General features: G+C 38.1%; 2 protein-coding genes across 6 annotated transcripts in view; one reads left to right on the forward strand and one right to left on the reverse strand.

Annotated features, from left to right (window-relative positions):
- Positions 1–22,864, reverse strand: part of LOC114882537 — a 440,519-nt gene that overhangs the window by 326,167 nt on the left and 91,488 nt on the right. The window lies entirely within an intron of this gene.
- LOC114882099 (ataxin-8-like) lies at positions 1,827–3,709 on the forward strand. Of its 2 annotated transcripts, XM_046289251.1 has the most exons (3): positions 1,827–1,910; positions 2,002–2,265; positions 3,445–3,709. In XM_046289251.1, the coding sequence occupies exons 1-3, from the start codon at positions 1,886–1,888 to the stop codon at positions 3,570–3,572; spliced, it is 417 nt and encodes a 138-aa protein (XP_046145207.1). In that variant the 5' UTR covers positions 1,827–1,885; the 3' UTR covers positions 3,573–3,709. The 2 variants fall into 2 exon arrangements, with proteins under 2 accessions (XP_046145207.1, XP_046145206.1); XM_046289250.1 differs by lacking the exon at positions 1,827–1,910 and having other exon boundaries at positions 1,923–2,265.

Below are 22,864 nucleotides of genomic sequence, written 5' to 3' on the forward strand. Positions count from 1 at the left end.
CGGAAATACGCCAAATTTCAAATTAATACAAGGGAAGACGGGATCGCAACAATCATCTCCCGCGATTGTTATAAAAGCGTGAATCTTCAAGTGTAATCTCAGAGCGTGCATTTCGTTATGTTTTTGTTACTTTCATAAATCATCTTTACCCTTGTTAAACGACATTTATAAACTGGTATTATTTAGTAATGAGTTTCAAAATTTAAACACCTTCCATTTCTGACTTCTAAAATCCGTTAGTTCTTGATTATTAATTCTGTTAATTTCACATTCTTGGTTCTAATTCGATATTAAATCAGTTTTACCAGTTAACCAGTTTCAAATTTATTTCAAACACACCAAACACATTTCTTTTAGTTATACACGCCTACCGTTTACATACAGATTCAAGGAGGGACCCGTACGGGACCTAAAGCGCTGAACGAACCCAAACGAAAGATCAAAAAGTTCAAATTCTAAATTGTAACATCTTAATAATTATCTTTCGTCTTTTAATTTGTCGAGAGCGCTAACCCGCTCGAGACTGGTGGCAGCGATACCAACCATCGCGCTCAGAATAGGGTAAAAAGTATAGGGAATTGCCTTTCAATTTTCTAGTTGAAACAGCAGTCTTTTTATTATCCTTTTTACGTTGCGCCGTCGCACGCGCAACGTAACAATACAATTCTTACGTTTGTTTTATACGCTGATTACGAATATCATAGTGAAAAGTTGGGGACTATTTGGGCATCGTAAGGCGGCCAGCAACGCTTTTCCGAAATAATAACTAATTCTTTCAACAACATTATTATTTGTTAATTCTTATGGCGGCGACGCGTTACAAAATTAAACGTACAGTGAGTCCAACAAGTGTGCGCACACAGTTTACACGTTGACTGCCGAGGGGGTTACCGGTGACCGGCATCGCAAATTACACGCACTCCAATAACTAAATGAAAAAGATAAAAAAATATTATTTACAATAGTATTGTTATTATACTAATAATGTAAAGTATAAAATTAAAAGCTTGACATTTGAAATTTGAAAATTAATTATTCCTATTCTTAATAATTACAACTTCGTAACAAATACCCATTTTCACTGCGGCAGTCAACGTGTTAAAACCGAATACCTAATTTACAGTTGGAATAAATAACTTGACGTTTTTCGAGAAGTTGTATGTGCTTATGTCGTTTTAAAAAATTACAATTTGTTGAAATCGTGAAAGAAAATAGTGAAGGGTAATATTTCAACTTTTTTATGTGAGCCTATAATGAAAATTTAAAATATGTCTTTCGTTTGTCGCAATTTTCGGGAATTTTAATTTTTTCGACCTTCTAACTGCATTTACCGATCTCGATGAAATTTTCAGCATACACATAACTTATTAGAATCTACGAAAGAAATATTTTAAATTTTCATTATAGGCTCACATAAAAAAATTGAAATATTAAAAATTTTTCTTTCACGATTTCAACAAATTGTCATTTTTTAAAACGACAAAAGCAAATATTTCAGAAAATTAATTTTTATAGCTTGTCAAAAAACCTCAAGTCATTTCGTCCAATTGTAAATGAGGTATTCTCTTTTAAATGCTGTACGCAGACTTTTGGGAGCCACTTTATCTTTAATTTGATGACACGTCGCCGTCACAAGAATTTGCAAATAATAATGTTGTTTAAAGAATTCGTTATTATTTCGCGAAAGCGTTGCCGGCCGCCTTACGATGGTTAAATAGTCACCAATTTTTTACTATGATATTCGTAATTAGCGTATTAAAAAAACGTAACAATACTAACTTTCAAAAAAATAGACGGTCAGTGCTTTTCGGAACATCACCCACAAATTCCGATTATTTTTCTTTAATTAATAATATTTTCTTTTTCTTCTTTTTTTCATAAACAGATGGATGAGGAACAACAAAATAACCGTAAGTATAATTTCAACTTTAATTGAACATGAATATATTGCATGATTCAAAAATATGGATGTAAGGTATATATTTCCCCTTTTTCTTTCAGAACAAACCATGATGAATCTGATGGTGCAGTTGCGCCAACAACTTGTCGAGCAGCAACAGCAACATCAGCGCCAACAGGAGGTGATGCACCAGGAGGTGTTGCAGCAGCAGCTGCAGCAACAACAAACGCTGTTGCAGCAACAACAACAGCCACAGCAGCAGCAGCAACAGCTACAGCAGCAACAGCTACAGCAGCAACAGCCACAAAACCCAATGCAGCAGCAACCAGAGAACGACGAGGACGCTGTACAGCCGTTGCGCCGCCGTAAGTATCACATATCCCATCAAACAAATAACACTGTCGAACAGTTAATTTGTGTCCTGATTCCCAATAGACGATTCTTATAGCGTTTTGTATACTGATCACGAATCTGCAAACCGTTTGGCTCCAGTAGGTACAGTTTTTGAGAAATTTGATTTTGAATAAAAAAAAATATTTTTCAGATTGAAACAAATTTTCTGACGTAATTGTAACAGATATTGAAAATCTATTTACACTGAAAGATTTTGTAGACTTTCGTGAGTACAACGATACCTATCTTTAATACATTCTAAATGTTTATGTATCTTTAAACGATCATTAACGCGGAGGGACCCCGATTTGCCAGCAATTTTTAGGATATTTTTCAATTTAAATGATAAAATAGAAGCACACCGTAAAATCGAATTATATCACGCGATAGACCAGATTGCTATTCTGGAAAGCCACCCGGAGAAAGTTGCAATCTTGATTTTTGTATCAAGCCAGGAAGCGAAATAGCTTCGCGGGAGACGAAGTATCGACAGTGGTGCTCCGCGTCAGGACGGTTGCTTAAAGCGGCAATATACGGAAGACGCCGAGCACCCGTCCTGACGCGGAGCACCACTGTCGATACTTCGTCTCCTGTGAACCTATTTCGCTTCCTGGCTTGATAGAAAAATCAAGGTTGCAACTTTCTCCGGGTGGTTTTCCAGGATAACAATCTCCTCGATCGCGTGGTAACTAATTCGATTTTACGCTGGACCTTTATTTTGTCAGATAAATTGAAAAATATACTAAATATTGGTGCCAAATCGGGGACCCTCCGCGTTCAATGATCGTTTAAAGATACATAAACGTTTAGAATGTATTAAAAATATGTATCGTTGTACTCACGAAAGTCTACAAAATCTTTAGGTGTAAATACATTTTCAATATCTTTTACAATTACGTCAGAAAATTTGTTTTAATCTGAAAAATATTTTTTTTTTAAATTTAATTTCTGAAAAACTGTACGTACAGGAGAAAAACGGTTTGCACATTCGTAATCAGCGTACAAAACACTATAACAATCACCTACTGGGAATCGGAACACAAAAAAAGATTTAAATTTGTTAGACAGTGTAATTAACCCCTTTGCGTCAGAAATTAAAAATTAATTCTAAAGTACATGACCTATGTAACTGTTCAAACTTTACATTACAGAAAGAGGAACGGCTGCAGGAACCCGAAGAAAACCCTACCGCGGGAGATTCCCGAGGGGAGGAGGACGAGGCGGCAGAGGTGGCAGGGGGGGGGGGCCGCCAAATAAATATTATTTTTCATTTAAATAAACAATTCTTTTAAAAACAATCATTGTTAGTATGTATTATAATTTTATTTAGTTATGTAAGTTACCTTTCCATATATACAGTGGACCGCAAAAGTATTCGTCCAACTTTTAAAACACAATACCTCCCTTAAAACTGGACCAAATAACATAAGGATTCTCGAGAAGCTACAAAAATTAATTTACTAAGATATATGCCTTTGTCGTTTTAAAAAATTAAAATTTGCTGAAATCGGGAAAGAAATAATAAAAGACAATTTATTATTTTTTTATTTCAACCTGTAACGAAAATTTAAAATATGACATTTGTAAATTTAAATGTTATGTGTATCCTGAAAAATTCATCGAGATCGGTCAACGCATTTAAAAGTTATAAGTAATTGAAATCTCTGAAAATCGCGACTTTTCAGCTAAGATCGTGATTAAGTCCGTTCTTACATGAAAAGTCGCGATTTTCGGAGATTTCAATTACTTATAACTTTTAAATGCGTTGACCGATCTTCATCAATTGTTCAGGATACACATAACATATTTATATTTACAAATGTTGTATTTCAAATTTTCGTTACAGGCTGAAATAAAAAAATAATAAATTGTCTTTTATTATTTCTTTCCCGATTTCAGCAAATTTTAATTTTTTAAAACGACAAAGGCATATATCTTAGTAAATTAATTTTTGTAGCTTCTCGAGAATCCTTAAGTTATTTGGTCCAATTTTAAGGGAGGTATTGTGTTTTAAAAGGTGGACGAATACTTTGGCAGTGCACTGTACATAAATAATCCACATTTTATTTCAACCCTGCATCTTATCAAACTTAAACAAAAAATAAAAATATTAAAAACAATATTATTCACATTGTTCTCTTTTATCAATTAACCAATAATAACAATAAACCACCTTACGATATCCGACCAATTCCGTTCATTCCTCTAAAAAGTGTGAAATGAAATAATTTCTATCAACAAACTACAACAAACTTCGAGATGCACTAAAAAGTATAAAATAACTTCTATTTCGTTTCCACAATTACGTGACAACTACTAATAAAATCTCCTTCTACATTAACAAAATGCACTAAAAAGTACAAAATAAAACAAAATATAAAATAATTATTAATTACCAAGTTCGCAATACCGCGATCAAATCGTTATTGGCAGCATCATTTATTCGACTATGTTTAATTTTGCACCGCCTCCGAAAAGATTGAAATGTATTTAGTATACTATTTAACGATTAAATAGCTTTTATTATTAACAGTTATGGAATATTGGTATAAATGTAATAGAAATTATTACAATAAGAAAATAGAAAGTATTTCATATTATTCAGTGCACTTAGAACTAGGTTGTATTTTTGTTACAAATTATTTTATGTCAGTTTATATATTATTCCAGTACCCACACCTATGGGGTACCCACCAAACTTTTTTCACTACAAACAACTACGAACGATTCCCTATCACATGGAAAAAACGGATTTGAAAAATATTAAAAATTAACAGGGTTGGCTGATGGGTATAAACAATGACCTATAACTTTTAAACTATTCAACTACAAACGAAACTTTTTTCACTACAAACAACTACAAACGATTCCGTATCAGATGGAAAAGGAAGATTTGAAAAATATTAAAAATTGACGAAGTTGGCTGATGGGTATAAACAATGACCTATAACTTTTAAACTATTCAACTACAGACGAAACTTTTTTCACTACAAACAACTACAAACGATTGCCTATCAGATGGAAAAGGAAGATTTGAAAAATATTAAAAATTGAGAAAGTTACCTCTTCGGAGTATAAACAATCGGCTGTAACTTTTAAACTATTCAACTACAAACGAAACTCTTTTCACTACAAACAACTACAAACGATTGCCTATCAGATGGAAAAGGAAGATTTGAAAAATATTAAAAATTGAGAAAGTTACCTCTTCGGAGTATAAACAATCGGCTGTAACTTTTAAACTATTCAACTACAAACGAAACTCTTTTCACTACAAACAACTACAAACGATTGCCTATCAGATGGAAAAGGAAGATTTGAAAAATATTAAAAATTGAGAAAGTTACCTCTTCGGAGTATAAACAATCGGCTGTAACTTTTAAACTATTCAACTACAAACGAAACTCTTTTCACTACAAACAACTACGAACGATTCCCTATCACATGGAAAAAACGGATTTGAAAAATATTAAAAATTAACGGGGTTGGCTGATGGGTATAAACAATGACCTATAACTTTTAAACAATTCAACTACAAACGAAACTTTTTTCACTACAAACAACTACAAACGATTCCCTATCAGATGGAAAAGGAAGATTTGAAAAATATTAAAAATTGAGAAAGTTACCTCTTCGGAGTATAAACAATCGGCTGTAACTTTTAAACTATTCAACTACAAACGAAACTCTTTTCACTACAAACAACTACGAACGATTCCCTATCACATGGAAAAAACGGATTTGAAAAATATTAAAAATTAACGGGGTTGGCTGATGGGTATAAACAATGACCTATAACTTTTAAACTATTCAACTACAAACGAAACTTTTTTCACTACAAACAACTACAAACGATTCTCTATCATATGCAAAAAACCGATTTGAAATATCTCAATGTCGGGTGCTGGTCAATTTTTCAATTTTGTTTATTTATTAATTGATTCAACTACAAACGAAAATATTTTTACTACAATCAACTACAAACGATATACTACCGTTTTATGAAAAAAAAAGTTAATTTTTTAAAAGTCGGGTGCCAGGTTCACATAGCCCAGGAAGGCAATTAAACTTACACAGTGTCACTTCCACACGCGTTCGTTTTATTTAGTTAATAGTTGAATTTTGGATAATGGTTCGAATCTCGCACAAAGAACTAACTGTTAAGCGATCGTGACCCTTGCAGTGCAGTCGCCTGGCGCAGAATGGCTGCCCGGGTGTGGTTTTTCTTTATTATCTAAATATGTTGCGCAGTTATATTCGCGAAGAAGCAGCCCAGTCGTTGGATTGTTATGTTTCCCTCTGTCATCAGTTTCTGGGCTGCCGTACCGTGGGAATAGGGAATGCAGAGTGTTATCTCTGCTAGTCAGGCCAGCAGAGGTTCTCGCCTAACAGTACTAATGAAATGTATTCATTTTTATATTTGAATTGAAAACTGGCGTCACAATGGGCTGGAAAAGGATGCGGTGTACACTCACAAAGTCCCATCGAAGTTGTCGCAGTGAAGTTGGCGCGCTAACGCATTCACGCCGCGGCAGCGTTAGCGCACCAACTTCACTGCGACAACTTCGATGGGACTGAGTGTACCCCCGTTTCAGGTAGGTGAGTCGTGCGTCGTGCGTCGTGCGTTCCACTATTATGGTCAATTGTCTATACCGCTGGTCTGAAAGCAATACCAGCAGACCTCGTATACGACGAAGATAGAGAAAAGCAGAATTCGCTATCCAGCTAGACCCTTTTGGACAATGCACAGTAATACAATTTTTTTGGCACGTGCTATTTACTGAATGGTTATTTCATTAATTGGATTTTTATAAGTTATGTTGAATATTATAAGACCTTCCATACTGCACAGAATGTTTGTTGAAATATTAACAATTTGTTCCAATTTTGTTTGTTAAATGTTTTTTTAAATGTTTGTTAAATTATTCAATAATTATATGATAATAAACTGCAATTGAAAAACTTGGCAACAAATATTTTATTTAATAAAAAATTGCGGTAGATTAAATTTTTTTACCGAAATTGTAATTTTTTTTTTCATCAGTCGATTCATTTTTATATCCTCTTTTAAAAAGTATTAGGAGTCTTAGGTCGGAAATGGATTCGTTTAGAAGTTATAAATTTTCTTCCGAATTCTATACAAATCGAACACTGTGCGATGTTTTGAAGCAGGTCATATGCGTTTTGTCAGCACGTTTCCCCTTCTTAAGGAAAGGTCCTTCAAATCGGGGTATTATAAATAGGACGAGCAGTCCAAGTCAAGGTCAGTTCCTTACGAGTCATTGACATTTTCACATCGACTTTTGTATTTTTAAGCGAATTTTTAAGTAAGTACAGTGATTATTATTATTGTTACGTCCGGGTGTATTTTACATAACCCGACCTAGCGTTTCCCGTTTTGTGCGCTGCACTTGGAAGAAATTCCCCTGCGGGAGGCGCAAGGAAGGGTATTGACTTGATTTTCTCATCTTCGTATCCTGTCCGCGCTCCCCCTAACTTGTGTCTCTTCGTTGAGTGCGCTGCACTTGAAAATATTCCACACGAAGAGCACAAAGAAAGGGGTTTGAGATTTAAAATAATAATTCTTCTTTTTCTTTTCTCTTATTAGCTTCAATAGTTCAACCGTTAGTATACCAAGTTTGTGTACCTCGCCAGTGCGAAGCACTTGGAAATAATCCCAGACGAGGCACACAAAGGAGGCTATATTTAGCTCTTTCAAATAATACAAAGTTAACCTTTCCTTGAGATGATTGCCTACTCGAAACTGCGTAGTTCGAAAATTTAGAAAGTCGAAACCGTTAAGGGAGAGGTATCGTAAACATCCTCCGCCGCGCGGTTAAGCAGTGCGACGCACTTGGAAAATTCCCAGCTTGACCGTGCCGTACAAAGAAAACTATCGCTCTCCCCTGCTAGGGAGATACCTCTCCTACCTGCGAAGCATGCGTCAGCCGACCTTTCCACAAGGAATGAATGCAATTAAGTTCGAAATAATTGGTATGAAACGGAATGAAACTGTTTGAGTGACTATGGAATGCGAGGGTTTGCGTGACAACCACTGAGGTTTGAAATTGTCGACCAACGTTCAAGAACGTTCCAAGCGAAGGTCGACTAAGGCAATAAACATCGACAATGAACTAAACGTTAAACGTGGAGCGTTTAGAAAATTCAAAACCATTAACAATCAATGCACGCGGAACTAATAACGATTAAATGCAGTAACGTATTTGCATATATCCGCGATTTGATAGTAATTATAAATATCGATTGCCTTTTTCGTAAACCGTCAGGTACAAATAATAACGGAATGATTTTGCATTATTATCATTAGCCATTCAATAGTAAGTTAAACATCTATTAAAAAGGGGGCTAGATGCTCTTCGTTACCGAAATACTATTTGCAAATATCATTATAAAAGCCTCTTCGATAATAAATTCAGACAAAGGGCGTAATAGAATATTCCAGAAGTATAGAAACTGCGACGCATTAAATTCACTAGGCGTTAGAGGGGTAAAAGAAAGAGATAGCTTACGGAAAGACAGAGTCGGAAGAAAGGTCAAGAAGGGATGAGAACTCGGGAAACGCGCTTATACAAAACCAATACGCGCGGGCCTTCCCCTTCGACACGTACCCTGATTTGCCAAATGATGTCCCCACTTTGGGCCCATGATCGCGGGTCGAACCCTGAGATACGATCGCTTGACTGAGGCAAATCACTCTTCGTCGAAAAATCGTGAGGTACGTGACGGGGAGCCCGTGTTCGCGTTAAGCAATAGTTTACGCGTGAAAATCGTTGTAATTAGCTGACCGGTAAAGTCCTTACAAAAGGCAGAGTGCCGGGAGATTGCGGTTCACGTTTCCGCGTAAAAGACTTTTACGAATACGTAAAATTTCACACTTTTCAATATTCTATCTTTTCTCTTTCGTTTTTAAAATCGCCGTCAATTAATATTTTTCCTTTTTCCGCGTCGCGTCGTTTTGAAATTAGTTTTCGTATCGTCTCGTAACCGTAACACCGTCGAAAGGCCGGTCGCGAACGCGTAGTGCGTGTGACAGGTTTCTCATCTTTTCTTCGCCTTTCCAGATTTCTAGACAACACCAGCGACCACTGAGCAAATTTACTAATATTTTATATTATCTAACATCGAGCTTGGTAAGTTTATCTATTTCATTTTGTCCAATACGACGAATCTGGATTTAGTGAGGCAAAACGGGCGATCTTGAAACCGCGTGTTCTGGAAGTTTCCCCCGAGATCGTTCTGTTCAACGTTTATTGAAGGTATCGAAGAACATTTCGCAATCTTAATAATAATTCCGTTCGCAGTAATGAGAGGCGGCCCATGAAACCGTTGGTTTTGGAAGCTTTTCCCCTTGGGACCGTTTTCCTCTCATCGTAATTTAATTGCTCATTGAAATCGCCGCTCGAATCTACTTTAAATTCTGTTCTACGACTCAACAGTTTTCAATATAACCGAATTTCGCCGATCTTGTTAAACATATATCTAAATTGCAATTTTTCTTTCTATATTCCTAACAGCTCGAATTCTTTGTAACCAATTTAATTACTGTTATGCTTTTTCTTTTTTTGAAATTATATTTCTTGTTTTGTTACACATAACTAGTTTCAGATTCATTTTAGTTTAACACACTTCCTTCCTAACATTCACGCTAACCATCTTTGCACAAATTCGCACGAGGGGCCCGTATGGGACTAGAGCATTGACGAACTCAATCTAACAACACAATTTTCAGAATCTTATTAGGAAAATTAAACGATTCTTTTTTTTATTGTTCCGGTTGTTAACGACCTAACATCGTCGAGCGCGATCGGGACTGGTGGCAGCGAAAATACCGTTCTCATCCGCGTATTAACACCTAATAAATTAATTATCTTAGTCTATTCTATTCTTTTTTTTTATTTTTGTACGTCGCGAGCGAGTGATACGGCGCGCGACGTACAAAAATAAAAAAAAAAAAAAAAGAATGGAATAGAATAGACTAAGATAATATTATTATTTCGTTGTTATTATTTTTTCTATAATTTTTCACAGAATATTGATTCTTTTAATAATTTAGATTCCGTTTCTGCGGATCCTATATTAATTTATAACTTTCATTATACAAAATTAGAAAATGGGAAACAAAACATGCAAGCAACCCTCGGCAGAGGAACCCCCGGTGGAGGAGCGCCCGGCGGAGGAACCCCCGGTGGAGGAGTGCCCGGCGGAGGAACCCCCGGCGGAGGAACCCCCGGCGGAGAAATCCCCGGCGGAGAAGTCCTCGGCGGTGGCAAGACCGGCCGTCGCCGATATTAAGGTACCATTATTATTAACCCGTTGCCGCAAATGACGGCTATAGCCGTCCGATCTTTGGCGATATGTAGGCAAACGACGGCTATAGCCGTCGTGCACATTTTAATCAATAAAAAAAAGAACAGCGTTAGTATGAAGTGTACTACCACATACACTTGTTAATTATTGAGTAATACATCGAAAAAAAAGGTATAGCATGCCAGACAGCATATTAATTGTTTTTTTATGCGTTTTCTCATGCTTTACCGCTTCGCAACATTTGGGCCTCTAGAGACAAATGACGGCTATAACAGTCGTCCATGATGGCAATAACCTTCGGTAGTCGTAGCAAATGTTTAGGACATTTCAGTTCATGCAGTTGAAAAGTGTGTTTCTGTGAAGACGAACCATTTATTCTGTAAGTATTTTTTCATGAATAAAGAAAACTCAGATCAATTATCTTCTCAAAATTGAATAAATAAAAAAGTAAAATTAGTTGACAGAATATGTACACAGGTATAAGTGTATGTAAATTGATAATAGTATAATATAAAAAAATATTAAGAATGCATAAACGTTTCGGTTTGCATTTAAGTTTTTCTCAGTATATAACGTTTATTTATTCTTAATATTTTAAGAATTACGCTTTTTTAATATTTACATAATACTCTTTTATGTTATACTATTATCACACAGTGACAATTTACACATATTGACACTTGTGTACTTCCTCCGTCGGCTAATTTTACATTTTATTTTTTCACAAATTAGTAAAAATATTTGTTTCGATGTTACTGTGAGTGTATGTGTATAAATGTATATATTTTTCGCTTTGTGTAGAAAAAATTGTAACCGCTAAAATGGACTTTTGCGGAAAATACACGAAAAAGAATAAAAAAATATTACGTGACTGTGATCTCATTGATGACAATCAGAGCCTTGTTTTCGAAGAATCCGATGCTGAAGCAGACTCTTTTAGCGATGATAGTGAGGCAGACTTTTTCGCAACTCAACGTCGAAAGCAGAAGCGTTTGATAGTGTCGTCTGAGGACGAAGACACTGAAGATATCGATGACCTTGCTGGTGGCGATGGTGCAAGTTGTTCACCAGTAACGACAGATAATGAGCGGATTATCGACGATGACGATATGTGGTATGATAACAAAGAGAAATTGATTGAATTTGCATTCGATGGTGAATGCGGCATTAAAATGAATGCTGATAAGTATTCTAGTGCGAGAGACATTTTTGATCAGCTGTTCTCAAGGAAAATAGTTGAGACACTTGTTAGTTGCACAAATTACTATGGAAAGCATTTATTTGAAACCAAGCGTGCTGTTGCAAGAAATACCCCAAAGATTAATTTCATTGAAACGGATGAAGAAGAACTACTAAAATTTGTGGGTCTTTGCTTACTTCAAGGTCAAAAAAGGGCTCCTTCCATTCGCCACTTGTTTACTGATAATCCTCTTTACTATGCACCAATATTTCCGTACACTATGGCGGGTCGCCGTTTTGTACAGCTACTACGATGCATCAATGGACATTATACTGGACATGTTGACAGCAGTACCCAAAAATTAAACAAAATTTACCCCATACTCCAGCCAATTCTCGTTAATTTTCAAGCAGCATATTCACCGTCGGAAGCACTTTCATTGGATGAATCCCTTTTGTTGTTTCGAGGTCGGCTAAGTTTCCGACAATATATAAAAGGGAAAAAAGCAAAATATGGCATAAAACTATTTGAACTTAATACGCCGGACGGATATATTCTAAATCTTGAAATTTATCAAGGAAAATCAGATAACATGCAGGAAACATCAAAAACAAGTAGTCTTGTTTTACGGTTAATGCAGCCATATTTGGGTAAAGGACATCATCTCTTTATGGACAATTTTTACAACAGTATCGAGCTGTCAGAAGAGCTGCTAAAACATAAAATACACACAACCGGAACGCTTCGTTCTAACAGAAAAGGTAATCCGAAAGAAGTAACATCAAAAAAGTTAAAAAAGGGCGAACATATATGGCGTAGACGAGGTCAAATTTATGTATCGAAATGGCGAGATAAACGGGACGTTCTGTCCATAACAACAAATCATCATCCGGAAATGGTGGAAGTTACTAACAAATTTGGACAAAAAAAGAATAAACCAAATGATATAGCTGAATACAATTTGAATATGTCAGGAGTTGACAAATGTGATCAAATGATTTCCTATTATTCATCACCACGAAAATCCATAAGATGGTATATAAAAGTCTTTTTTCATCTATTAGACCTATGCGTATGGAATTCCTACTTTATCTATCGACAGTTTCATAAATCAACAACATTCCTACAGTTCAGAGATTTGCTAATACAATCATTGATCAAACTACCTAATACTGAGATTTCTGGAAAAAATTTAGCGGCATTAACATCTACGCGTGGTCGACCGAAACAAATAAATTCATTACCACTGACATCCACGAGTTGTACACAACAACATTTCTTGGAAAAGATACCTCCACCTATTGATTTCCAGCGTAAAACTTATTTTTTACGTTGCAGACAATATTCGTCCAACCAAATTAGAAAAGAAACGTCATATAGATGTAAAACTTGTCCGCAGAAACCACCATTGTGTCCAGAATGCTTCGAATCCTATCATTTATAATGCTTTCTTGTATGTATGTAATTTGTTTCCTGAATTAATTTTTATTATATTTTTACTATTTTATAAGCAAAATAAATTACAAATGATAATTTTGTTTAAAACTGATTTTCTTGTGTTAAGTTTACACCTATTTACTCTCTGTTATTCATAGGAATCATTTTGAATTAATAAAGCAAATGCCGTACAGTCGTCACGACGGTCATAGCCGTCATTTGCTCCGGGAAGAGAAAAAATGACATGATGAGCAAATGACGGTTATAGCCGTCGCTAGTTTTTTTGGAAAAACTGTGGCCAAATGTGATAATTTTCACTTCCAAACATACAACTTACACTCAATTTCATCTGGCAGTCATAAACGATTGAAAAAAAAAAATGTGTTTCTGAGCGCGATTGTCAAATTAAAAGTGTGCGGCAACGGGTTAAATATGTTGTACAACTGTTAGTGACAAGTGTATAGTGTATGTATGTACTATGTACTTTTCCACATATTCCTTGAAATAGATCTCGTGTGTATGTGTGTGCAAATTACGAATGTTATAAATGTATTTCATAATAAACCTTTTTATGAATTTTAGAAAAGTAAAGAGCAGCAACGGAGGAAGAAAATTCAGAACATGAAAAAAATGAAAAAAACGATTAAGAATAGGCCGCCATCCGCCTCAGAATATTCGGGGGGGTATGTATCCCCCCCTCCCGCGCAACATTACGCATCGCCACCGCGGCCCGCGATATACGCAGTTCCGCCGCCAATGACGCATGTCCCCCAACCGCTAGCAATGTACCACGGCCAGCCAGCCGTAATATATGTCCTCCCGCCACCCGCAATTTAATACCTTCAACTTTTTCCGGTACAGGCCTGGCTCCCATGGAGTCTATCAGGTACCCCAGGTACTGTACGGAATGTGCCCCAAAAACGCAGTTTGACAAATTGATCGATAACCCGTAAGCCTTTAATCTTTCAAAAACACACCTCAGATGCTCCTCGTGTTCAAGCTCATTGGCAGAGGCGATCAAAATATCGTCCACAAAACAGAAAACGAAGTTCAAACCTCTGAGTACATCGTCCATGAATCTTTGAAAACTCTGTGCTGCGTTCTTTAACCCAAACGTCATCACATTAAACTCGAATAGCCCGAATGGCGTGATTATGGCGGTTTTCGCTCGATCCTCTGGATTGATTGGTATAAGCCCACGTTAAATCTAAAGTAGTAAAAACTGTCGTTCCGTCAAGTCTATGTGCGAAATCCTGCACGTGAGGAATCGGATATTTGTCAGGGACTGTAATGCTGTTTAGACGCCGGTAGTCACCACATAGTCTCCAGCCACCATTCTTTTTTTGAACTATATGTAATGGACTTGCCCACTGACTACTAGAAGGCTGGCAAATCCCTGCTGCAATAAGGTGGTCAACTTCGGCTTTTGCTGCCTTTAATTTTTCCGGGGGCAACCTTCGCGCCCTTTCCGCGACCGGTGAGCCCCTGGTTACTATGTGGTGACGTACCTGGTGGGCGGGAACTTCCTGTTTTTGTACTGTCCGAGTAATAGCAATAAATTCCTGTAACAGTCGTCTGTACGGGTTGTTTATGTCAACAGTCGTCAGTGAAGTTTGAGTCGCCGTCTGTAAAAAACCAATAGTTTGTATTTTAGTTAATTCGTCGATCAGTCTCTTATTTCGTAAATCAACCAGAAGACCGAAACGCTTGAGAAAATCAGCACCGATAATAGGCTGTTGAACCTTCGCGACAATGAACTCCCACGTGTACGGACGACGCAATCCGAGGTTCAGAGTCAACCTCCGCGATCCGAATGTACTTATCGGAGTGCCATTCGCCGCATAAATCTTAGAGTCAGTAATGGCGGGTTCTGCTCTTACCGATCTGTGCGACAATACGGAGATATTCGCCCCTGTGTCAATTAAAAAATATAAGTTACTATTCCTATGCTTAATAGTGAGACGGCAGTTCTCGTCGCGACCATCCGACGCCATCTCGATCCGGGGTTGCGCAATCAGTTTCCCTGCGTGGCAGGGTTAGACGAAACTCCAGTAGGCGGTGGACCTGGACATCCACAAGGAATGACGCATCGATGGGCCCTTTCAGCGAACCTCCGGTGGTAGAAACAATAGTTGTTCCCTTTGCGTGAAGTTAACCGACTTCCAGATCGCCCCCTTCCAGGGCTACCGCGTGGCCGCCATCTTGGCTGGGACCTATAGGGTTGGCGGGACTGTCGCGTAGTGAGCGTCTCCACCATCGAGACTAACTTCTCCATCTTAGCCTCCAGCGCCTCTATCCTGGTGGACGGTGGTGGAATCACAGGGGTTGACGCTTCAATGGCCGCCAGCCTCGGCACAGACATCTCTGCAATCTTATCAGCGAGGAGCGCTAGCCGTTGCAGATCCGCCGTATCGCTAATAGCGAGAACAGTTCTCATGCTCTCCGGTAATTGCTCCAAAAAGAGCGTACGCAGAACGTTTTCTCCGACTTGCCCACCAGCCAGATATCTAAGTCTCTGCAAACAATACGAGGGTTTCTCGTCCACCACTTCACTTCCTCGCAGCAGCTTCGTCAATTTAGTCTCGTGGGACTCATCAAATGCTTCGATGATCCGTTTCTTTACTTCCTCGTCTTTACCACGCGCAGGTGGAGAGGCCAATACGTCCATGACGAAGGGCAGTACAGTGTGGTCCAAATTCGTCACCACGTAACGGTACTTCGTATCGTCGCTGGTTATTCGCGCCAGATCAAAGGTCATCTCCACTGTGATGAACCATGCAGCCGGATTCTCCTTCCAAAACGGCGGTAGCCGTCGTAAGGTAGCTGAGTTAATGGATGCCTCAGGAGCGGGCTCATTTACCGTTTCCTTTCGGTCCGCCATCTTGTCTTGCTGTCCGTCCTCTCGCGTGGGTGAATGTTCTAGCGGCATTTACTGTTTTTTTTTTTTGCTTTGATTTCACGCGCTTAATAACGGTTGCACTACGACGATCACGTCGGGGTCACCAATTGTAGGAATAAGTGATTCCTTAGGAGTTAGGGTTCCTACTTTATCACTTGATGGAAAACTAGCTCACCACCGTTTTTCATATAGGATTTTATTAATTGTCAATTGTTATAAATTTGTAACTACGATGTACATTTAACTGGTCCTAATGCACTTGACACAGCTTAGAACGCCCAACAACGCATTTCAATTCTCTGATGAGAACACCCACGCACGGAATACAATATTTCTCAAACACAAAGCTACCGCTTCAAACGTCCCCACAAGAATGGAAAAACTTCCATCCGGAACGGGAAAACAATGCTTTTCCCGGAAGTAGATGTCGCGGTAAATTTATCGGAAGTGTACGCTTCGGCGAGACGGTCGACCATCAGCAGAGGTCGCCACAAACTTTTTTCGCCGCCGCGAACTCCCATAAGGCTGGCAGTCTTTAAGGGGGTAGACACAGTACGTGACGTCACCGATTCGGGACGTCGGTATTACAGTAGTTTTTTCGTTGGGCCTGGTGGAGCCACTTGCGTGTTTTGTTACGAACTTGAAAGGTTTAATTCTTAGCTAGCGTGCGCGCAACACGATCTAGGAAGGCAACAGCGCCTCAAGTATTTTTACAAACACAATCAAACGCTCATCTCGCCAGAGGCATCGCGACGATACGCCTGAAGAACGAAAGCGAAACATTGGCGCGTGTTTAGAGTGAGATGTACGGTGATCATGCTATCCTTCTTTCAACCCAAATGATAGAATTGTCCCGCTCCGATAAATTCTGACTGACCAAACGCGTGGATTTTACATAGCACACCGTAGTACTCCTCGCTGCTGAAAAATATATGCCTGCTCTGAAGAACCGAAGGAACGGGCAATCTGAGAATTATTTTTAGAAGAAGTTATTAACTTTTTTAAATAAATGTTTTTTAATTAATAAAAGTATACAGGACACGTCATGCAATTGGGACGGGTTATATCTTGAATTTGGTAAGAGATAGGAAAAAGCTGTTTATGTAAAAGTTCAATGGTATCATAATGTCTATTTTTCTGTGATTTCATTTTCTTCGTGAATGCAACGATGCACTCAAAAAATGCAAATCCATTTTTTATTTAAGTGGAATTGCATTTTTTTTACTTGTGTCAACTCCTTGAAACATTCTGCATAAAAAAGTAATATGGTACTATTAGAACTAATAAATGGAGGGACCTCGCTGCTATACAGTAAAAGCTGAATACAGTAAAACCTGAATAAATTCAACCAACATTGGGACCCAGTGGTTGCATTTACCTAAGCGGGGTGTCGAATCTCTGGTTACACGCGACGACCAGCCAAGCGTGAACGTAGAAAGAGATAGACAGTGGCGGAAAGAGAGAGGTCCGATGATCAAAGGAAAGAGCCGAAACGTATCGGCGTAACTAATACTAATTGAATCAAAAAACTTTTTTATTTTTGACTTTTTTTTAGTGAAACTTTTACTAGCGCATTGGTGAAATTTTTCTGATTAAAATGATACCAAATACGATATAGTTTGAATGGGGCGCTGTGAAAAATCCAGGCGGGCGGCAGTCAAATCTTAGCGAAAAGGGACAATCGCAACATTCAGAATGAGAGAAGGACAGCATAATTGTAGTGCGTCTCACTCAGCGTTCCGGCGATGTTGCCTTTTTCGCTTGCCTTCGCAGCACAGTTCGAGTGACATTGAAGAACTCGCTCCAGCCGTGTTGTTCTTCCAACATCACATTTTCGTTACCTATTCATCTAATATTTGGGCGTAACGCAAAATCAGGAGAGTCCAGCATAATATCACATTCTATGCTGAAAAAACATACTAACTTCTCCGTCTAAAAAAATTTTAATAACTCTGGCAACAGATTTATTTTCGGGGTGCTTTTCATAAGTAATCAGTATTTCCTCCTGTAGAGCCTCCTGGACACGTCCCTCAATTTTTTTTTGCATTCTGTTTGGAAATGACGACGAAAACCGAAAACTCGCGTCTAGGGATTTTTCTAGGGACTGTCGGTAAAGTTTTCGACGCTCGCATCACCTTAAGGCGATCGTAGAATACACCATTTTTCGTTCCTGCTGAACAGATTGCAAAGAAATTTGAGGGACAAGTTCAGGAGGCCTTAAAGAATGGCGCTCTGGTCCTTATTTTACCTAAATCGTCAAAAAGTTGAAAAATATTGAAATTGCTGTCTGTCCACGGACAAGAAAATGGCGGATCGGACTCACCTGCATTAATTTATTCGTAATATAAACATTTTTGCGAATCGAATGTCCAAATCGAGACCAGAGCGCCATTCTTTGGATCGGATAGAGCAAAACGAGCACTCGGATAATGGTGTACAAACTTTCGTTTAGAAAAATAGTGCGTTCTACGATTTCGTTGATTTTTCAGTCGCGGAAGACGTCAACAAGGTAAAGCAGACCACAAATTTAGTTCCTCGTTTTTTCTGTAAGGCGCAGTTTGTTCGTTTTCTGTGCTCGACCGCGCGCTCATTCGCAGCTCGTATATGTGAAGATGTGTGCGTCGACCGAACCGTCGACGACGATACAATGTATCGTGGAGAATGGAAAGTTCGAGTCTCGAAGAGGCGATGAACTCCGACGCGTAAATTTTTTTTTCACGCATCGTTCTATCGACTAGGTTAGCGATTTTCAACCCATGTGTCACAAGACGTACTATCATTATTTTTTGTTGCTATTATTATTCTTTTTTTTAGTGAAAGTGAAGAACAAATACGTCCTTCCCGATTTCAATGATTTTTTGATATGTTATAAAAATTATTATACATATAAGGAGCGTTCTCGCTTAGTTTCCGAGATATTCGCAAAAATGTAGTTGTTGACCTGTGACAGCATACATTGCGTCAAATTGCTTACCACTTTCCTGTTTAGAAACGAGGGTCGAACGAGAGTGAAGGTTTCGTTCACAACTGCATATATCAGACTCCAAGAAATGTCTATTCAAACCCAATTACAAGTGAATGTTATTGATGTAATCAGTTAGGTCATAGTATGTATATATGTACATCCGGCCGCCTGCGGTCGGAAACGCTTTCGTGAAATAATAACAAATTATTTATAATACGCATTTTTAATGGCTTTTGTTCATTTCTTACAATTTCTTTTTACTTCTTATTATTATTGCAGAAAAACGTTTCCGGCCACTGTACGGCTGCAACGTAACCCATCACATCAATAATATTCACCTCTAATTGAAGTTGAATACACATTTCTTGAAATTTCGGATATGCAGTTATGAATGGAACCTTTACGGTCCCTGACCTTGTTTTTAAACAGAAGACAAATGGCCAGCGGATGGCAACACACACTTATGCATGTGCTGTCGCAGACGCACATCTATAGGCAGAATTCAATGTGTTATATCGACAGATTTTTCATTGTTAGCGATTTATTTCATTTCAACGGCACAAAATATCCTGGATTTTTAATATTTTTCAGTCACTACTGCTACACACGATCTGTACAGCATAAGAAAAGCAACCAGAAAGTAAATCTGTTGCCATATGTATTAAAGTTTTTGTAGACAGATAAGTTAGTATATTTTTTCAGCATATAATCTGATATTATGCTGGACTCTCCTGATTTTGCGTTACGCCCAAATATTGGATGAATAGGTAACGAAAATGTGATGCTGGAAGAACAACACGGCTGGAGCGAGTTCTTCAATGCTGGCGAACGTAGAAAAGGACAAATAGCGAAAGAGAAAGAGGTCCGAGAATTAAAGGGCCCGTGAAAAAACATTTGAGTGAAACAATATTAATTCAACAATAACTTTTTTATTTTTCATTTTTGCTAAATGAAACTTTTACCAATGTAATTGTAAGGTTCTTCTGATTAAAATAAGACGAAACACCATATAATTTACATTATTTTTACTTATTTAGATATAAATAAGTAAATAAATAATTATAATTCAAATTATGTCATGTTTGATCTTGTTTTTATCAGAAAAACCTCACAAATCCGTTAGTAACATTGTCATTAAAAAAAATTCAAAAATAAAAAGGTTTTAATCTTAAATTTTGATTGTGTTAGTATTGTCTCACACGTACACGGGTATTAAAGTTGCTTTCTTCCCTGTACGCTGCTTCGATTCTCGGCTGTCACCACATCAAAGGCGAGCCGGACTCGCTCGAGAAACTGTGGTTTCTCCGGCGACACGCGAAAATTGGTCTGATTCATTGTACATAATACATATAGCTATCGTAGCATCCGTGTGTCATTTAGGTGTATGCGAAGAGTGACGTAGAATAGCATGCCGTTAGTTGGATGCAATAATTGAGGTAGCGCTGAAATTAGTTTCTGTTTGGTGTTACGTCTGGAAAATTTTACAAATTTGTCCGCCTCACGTTCCCTTATCAAGCCTTCGGGTTATAGGAGTCTCCTCATGTAAGGGACGTGGGGAGGGCGAATTACTGCTTCATCTTTTCAATTTTCTCCTCGACTCTGTGTTTTCTCATCAAGCCTTCGAGTTATAAGAGACTTTTTCATGTGGGAAAAGCACAGGGAAGAGTTTGAGTTTATAATTATTATATTTTGTCTTTTCTATCCTTTATTCTCTTTACATTTCTTAATTCTTTTCTTTAATTATTACCCCTCCTTGAAACTATCGTCGTGCTCAACTGCGTAGTAACAGATTTCGAACTAGACAAAAACTCGGGTTCGACCGAGGAGAGGTAACATAAACAGCGTTCGCTGCGCAGTTAGCCAGTGCTTCGCATTATAGGGGTCTCCTCAGGTTAACTGCGCAAAAGCGTAAAGATCCATTTATCTTTTGGATTTCAACCGATACTCTGCTCTTTTTCACGCGTGGGCGCCAGTCGGTCCCTAATCCGATCGTATGCATGAATTGTATGCTGGAATGGGAACGCGAATTGAACTAGCAATTCGGATGTTTGTTTGAAAGATAGAGCGAGGAATGAGAACCCTCGCAAGCAAGCGTTAGCACGCGTTCGAAGACTGTTTAGGGGCGAAGGGTCGAACGGGGCAATAAAAACCTTTGTATCGAATTCCGAGAATTTGCTTGAAACCAAGACCCAACGGCAATTTTCGAATAACAAGAACGTTCTCGAACTAGCTACGTTACAAATGTAATAATGAATATTCGACTTGATAGCTTATACACTTGAAAGATTATATATTGAATAATTGGAAACTGCATTCGACCACCGAATGTTTTACAACGTGCGTACCAGCGCAATTCGTGTTGAGAATCTATTCTTTGCGAACAAAATGATTATGGACAAGCCAATTGTTAATTAGAGAACCTCGTGATAGCCGGTCCATTATTCACGTGTAATAGTACAACAGATATAATTCATGTTTATAATTATCCGCATATTTATTGTTCAATAATTCTGATTTAAACTATTAATTGATAATCGTACCATTTTATATCTAATATTGGAATTATTGACGAGAATAGAACATTCCAGAAATTCTACGGCGTAGAAACACCGAAAAGCCGTTAGACAGAGATGGGACACCAGGAGAGAGAAAGAATATGACCTAGAGGAATTTAGCTAGCACGCGTCTTCGACCAATAGCGACGCGCGCGACGCTGTCGTCACGTGCTATGATTCGTTGGAATGTCCCCACGCAGGACATCATCCTCGCGACGGGCCCTTCCGACCAGGATCGCGATCGATTCCGATCACTCTTCGTCGAACAATCGAGTAAATCGTGACGGGAGCCTGTGCGTCTAGAGATAGAGTTGTAAATTGTACTTTCACGTGATTTAGCTGCGCGGCAAGTCCTATCCGTAGGCAGAGTGTCGCGAGGGTGAAATTCGGAAATACGTTACGAAGACTCAGTGACGCGCACGTAAAGCCATTTTCACACTATTAAACCTCTATTTTTTCTCTTTCTTTTAATCCGTTTGATCGCGTATTTTTCGTATTAAATTCACTCGCGTTTATAATTATACTTTTCAAAAATCGTAATCGTCTTGTGATCGTCTTAGTTAAATTCTTATTCGCAATAAAAGGGCAATCGGGCGCGCGACAAGTGTTAATGCGACAGGTTTTGAATGCGTAGATGAGCAGGAGAAGTCGGTGGGGGACATTCTTACTATTAATGCGATAGAGAGTAGGGAAAAGTATGACGTTGTAATGGAAAACCTAGACAAAGACCTTAGTATTCACGACCGTCACACGTTATTAGGTATCCTTAAAGAAACGGATGAAATGCAAACTCAACCAATTGACGATAATTATTTTGTATCCGTTTACTTAAAAGACCAGTCACTTTTCTGGTATGCGCCTAGGCGAATGTCAATCAAAGAAAAAGAGGAGTTGCAAGAAATCATAGATGACTTGCTAAAAAGAGGCATTATTAAAACGAGTATCTCACCGTACTGCTCTAGAGTAATACTTGTGTCCAAAAGGAATGGAAAGAAAAGGCTTTGTGTGGACTTGCGACCTCTGAACCAAAGAATATACCCACAAAAATGTCCGTTTCCGATCATAGAAGACCAACTGGATAAATTATCGGGTAAGAAAATTTTTACTAAACTTGATCTTAAAGACAGTTTCCATCAAATATCTATCAACCCCGATCATACTAAATACTTTTCGTTTGCCACCCGTTCCGGGCAGTATGAATTTGTGA

This window comes from Osmia bicornis, chromosome 16, assembly GCF_907164935.1.
Source record: "Osmia bicornis bicornis chromosome 16, iOsmBic2.1, whole genome shotgun sequence".
In the NCBI taxonomy this organism is placed as follows: Eukaryota; Metazoa; Arthropoda; class Insecta; order Hymenoptera; family Megachilidae; genus Osmia; species Osmia bicornis.